Source organism: Cydia splendana, chromosome 21 (genome assembly GCF_910591565.1).
Source record: "Cydia splendana chromosome 21, ilCydSple1.2, whole genome shotgun sequence".
Taxonomy (NCBI): domain Eukaryota; kingdom Metazoa; phylum Arthropoda; class Insecta; order Lepidoptera; family Tortricidae; genus Cydia; species Cydia splendana.
In genome coordinates, this window is record NC_085980.1 from 7,503,518 (window position 1) to 7,508,005 (window position 4,488).

The following is a 4,488-nucleotide window of genomic DNA, read 5'->3' on the forward strand; positions in this document are numbered from 1 at the left end:
AATTTAAGCTCTTGCGGTGAATAATGAAGAACTCCAGGATAGTACTATCTTCTTTAATTAACTTAATAGCTAGATACAGGTATAACGTTTAGGTTTTTGGAAATCTATATAAAATATGTGTAGCCGCTTCGGCTGTAAGGTGCAGTCTAATGTAGGTACGCGGAACGGGGAGCCGTGACGTATGTGTGTGACGTCATGTGTCGTCAACCGGTCTTCGTACGAGTACTTATGTTGCGCCAACATCCTCCCGCCTCTTAAAGCCTTGGCTTTAAGCCTTATCTTCGTCCAGGAAGGGGCAGATCCTGTTGATGGCTCGTCGAATCGTGCCCTTTGTTGTGAGTATATTTGCGACTCGACTTGCTCCGTCGCTTCCCGGATACACTGTCTGTATTCGTCCCAACGGCCATTTCAGTGGTGATGTCGCCTCGTCTTTAATCAGGACCATTTGACCGGGCTTGATGTCGGGGCGTCGCTGCTGCCATCGGGTACGCTGCTGCAATTCGCAGATATATTCTTGACTCCATCTCGACCAAAAGTGCTGCCTTGCCTGCTCAATCCTTGCGTATCTATGAAGCCGATTAGGATTGACATCTTGCAAATCAGGTGCCGGTAGCGATACAAGGGGTCTTCCAATGAGAAAATGCCCTGGGGTGAGAGGTGCTAAATCGGTTGGAGAGGATGACATGGGATAGAGGGGCCTGGAATTCAGGACGGCCTCAATTTGTGCGAACAGCGATGTCAATTCTTCGAAAGTTAAGTGAGTATTGCCTACCACTCTTTTTATATGAAATTTCGCAGACCGGACAGCTGCTTCGTAAAGGCCTCCAAAATTTGGAGCGTACGCAGGTGAAAAATGAAAGACTATCTTATCATCTACAAATGCATCTGACACAGAACTGGAGGCAACATTGAGAAATTCGCCTATCTCGCGACTAGCGCCTACGAAATTTCTCCCATTGTCGCAAAATATCTCTCGAGGCATTCCTCGTCGAGATATGAAGCGACGCAATGCTAAAATAAAATCTTCTGTGCTCAGAGAACTTACAAGTTCCAAATGAACTGCCTTTATCTTAAAATCTATAAAAACACATAGGTAACTCTTATGGAGTTTCGCACCACGACCTTTCCTGTCACTCACAAAAAATGGACCAGCAAAATCAGTACCTACCACCTCAAATGCATATCCAGGTGTTACTCGCTGAGCTGGCAAGTTTCCCATGATTTGCTGAGCTACTTCTCCTTTCATTCTTTTGCAACGAGTGCAACTGTTGTAAGTACGTCTAGCAAGTACTCTGCCATTTAAAGGCCAATAGTGTTCGCGAATGACTGACAGAAGAAGTTGTGGCGGTGCGTGTAACAGTTTAAAGTGGAAATATCTAAATAACAATTTAGTGAAGTGATGTTTTGCATCTAAGAGGATAGGGTGTTTTTTGTCGAAATCATAATTAGAGTTATCTAATCTCCCTCCTACTCGAATCAATCCTGAGTCATCGACAAAAGGAGTTAATTTACCTGATCCAATAATAGACTTTGGATTACTATCATAATTAGGAAAGCTTTCTTTTTGTGACAAATAAGCTAACTTGGACTCGGCTTGTTCGAGCTCGTCCACAGTTAATGAACTGTTAGCTTCACAATTTTGTTTACGCAGCAAGCTATTGATGAATCGACACATGTACGCGAATATCCTTAGAAGTTTCAGAAAACTGGAATAATTTGACATGTCGATTATCGGTACTGTCGGTTTTTCAATCCTTGCTGCATATACACGTAACTCAGGTAAGCTCTTTTCTGTCGCTTCAGTTTGCTCTGGCCACTGATCAATTGTATCCTGCAGGAATGCAGGTCCCTCCCACCACAGTGACAACGACTGGAGCTCGTCCGGAAACACGCCTCGTGAGGCAAGGTCACTCGGGTTTTGTGCGGACGGGACATACATCCATGCAGCATTCGAACACTTATCGTTTATTTCAGCGACTCGATGCGACACAAAAGTACATAACTTGTTAGTAGGAATGCGCAACCATCCCAAGACAATTTTACTGTCTGACCAAAAATATCTTTTTGCGATATTACAGCGTAAAGCTTGCACAACCTTTTCACATAGACGCGAAACTAGTAAGGATGCACAAAGCTCTAATCTTGGGATAGTCGTCGCCTTCAAAGGCGAGACTTTTGTTTTAGCGCACAAAAGTCGAACCGTACAATTGCCTAACTCATCTACTGATCTTAAATAAATACATCCTGCATATGCCTTTAGAGAGGCATCCGAAAATGCATGGATTTGAATTTCAATCACATTTCTACAGCTGGCGTGGCGTGGAATGCTTATTTCCTTTAAATAATTAATATTGTTGACAAATCTGGTCCAGATACAGTTCGGCGCCTGAGGTATCTCTTGATCCCAGTCCAATTTCTGTGACCATAATGATTGCAGAAACATTTTGCATAGAATAACGCATACACTCAACAGCCCTAAGGGATCAAATATACTTGAAGCTACAGATAGGACGGCCCTTTTAGTGTATTTTACATGGTTATCTAACAACTGCAATTTCGAACATTTTATTAATATGCTGTCTGCATTTGGGTTCCACTCCACGCCTAGCGTATTACTTTGATTTGATATTTTTAAGTTATCCTGTTGAGAACTACTTGTCTCCATTACTTCCGCAATAAACTGCTTAGAATTACTTTTTAACTTCCTCAAGTTAAAATGAGCTGAGCTCAATGTTTTGTTGACCCCTTGATATAGGCTTAATAATTGTCCTTCATCATCCGTACCGGTTATCAAATCATCTATGTAAAAATCATGGACAATCACTTCCTTTATCAAAGGATCACTGCATTCATAGCCTAGTTGGGCTAGGCATCTCGTGCTTAAGAACGGCGCACTTGACGTGCCATACGTCAAAGTATTTAGGGCTAGATACTTCATGCGCTCGCCTTCATTTTCACGCCATAATATCATTTGAAGGTGTCTCTGTGAAGGTTCCACGATTACTTGACGATACATTTTTTCTATATCTCCTGTGAATATGAAAACGTGCTGACGAAATCGTATTAGAATAGAAAAGATGTCGTCTTGAACCGTGGCACCCACCATGAGAATGTCATTGAGCGAGTAGCCTGAATCCGTCCGAGCTGAACCGTCAAAAACTACGCGACACTTCGTAGATTCGCTTTGCTCTTTTAAAATTGGGTGGTGGGGCAGAAAGTGGCCCTTTTCAGGCTTCTTGCTCTCTGATAAGTGGTTCAACTGTGCATACTCATTAATAAAGTCTACATATTGCGATTTTACATCAGGCTGCCTTCTAAACCGGTGCTCCAAAGAATCAAACCGTTTCCTTGCTAGTCTATATGAGTCACCTAGGACATCTGGTTGATTTTTTAAGGGCAGCGTGACGCAATATCTGCCATCAGCTAAGCGTCGTGTGTTTTGCTTGAAATGTTCTTCGCACGCCGCCTCTTCTGGGGACAACACTGGTGCAGCTGGCACTTCCTCCAACTCCCAAAACTTACTTAGCTGATCGCTTATTTCCCTACTGAAACCACAATGCTCAGTTTTTGTTTTACTACTCTTAGTAGTTAACATTTTCTTTCCTACTACTAACCAACCAAATATTGAATTTTGCAATTTAGGCTTATTTCGACCAAGCTCAATTTGTCCATTGCGGATTAAGTCCCAAAATATCGCACCGCCTATTAATATGTCTATTTCCGCAGGCTTGTACCAGCCTGGGTCTGCTAATGTGATATTTTGAGGGATATCAATATCTGAAATATCCACTTCCTCTGACGGTAAGGGTTTCATTATCTGAGAGAGAATGTAGGCATCAACTCGCGCACAAGGTCCGTTAACACTACGATTACGAGGTTGAATAGTCACCGCGCAATGTTTTTTGACATCAAACGAAATATCTTTAATACCCGTAATGTTGACGTTTATATCCTCACCCTGCATGCCTAACTTCTCCACCAGCGCCTCAGATATAAAATTAGATTGAGAACCACAGTCGAGATAACAACGAGCCTCATGCATTGCATTTGTTTTTTCATTCTTAACTAAAATAACTGCAGTGGACATCATGACCTCATTATCGTTGCAGACTGCTAACGATATGGGCGCACACACATACTCCTTCTCACCTCCGTCCTTCTGTTTATCCGACATCATAGTTTTGTGTAGAAGAGTGTTGTGTTTACGCTTACAAATAACACATGGAGACGCCTTACATTGGTGTGCAAAATGCCCCCCACGGAAGCAGTTAATGCACACTTTTAAAGTTTTTATCAATGCATTTCGCTCATCAACTGACATCTGATTTAATTTTTCGCAGTTATAAATTAAATGATCACCATTACATACACGACATACTCGCGCATTACTTATGTTTGAGTTGCTCGATGTGTTAGAATCGCTCGCCGCGGCAACAAATGATTTTTGCACTTTATCCATTCGCTTATAATTAACTTGCTTATTCTCAG

General features: G+C 42.1%; 1 protein-coding gene across 1 annotated transcript; it reads right to left on the minus strand.

Moving 5' to 3' along the window:
- Positions 1 to 268: 268 nt before the first annotated feature.
- LOC134801361 (uncharacterized) lies at positions 269 to 4,174 on the minus strand. The gene is made up of 2 exons (XM_063773901.1): positions 3,104 to 4,174; positions 269 to 493 (listed from the first exon to the last, which is right to left on the minus strand). Exons 1-2 carry the CDS (start codon positions 4,172 to 4,174, stop codon positions 269 to 271), a joined length of 1,296 nt encoding a protein of 431 aa, XP_063629971.1.
- Positions 4,175 to 4,488: the final 314 nt, after the last annotated feature.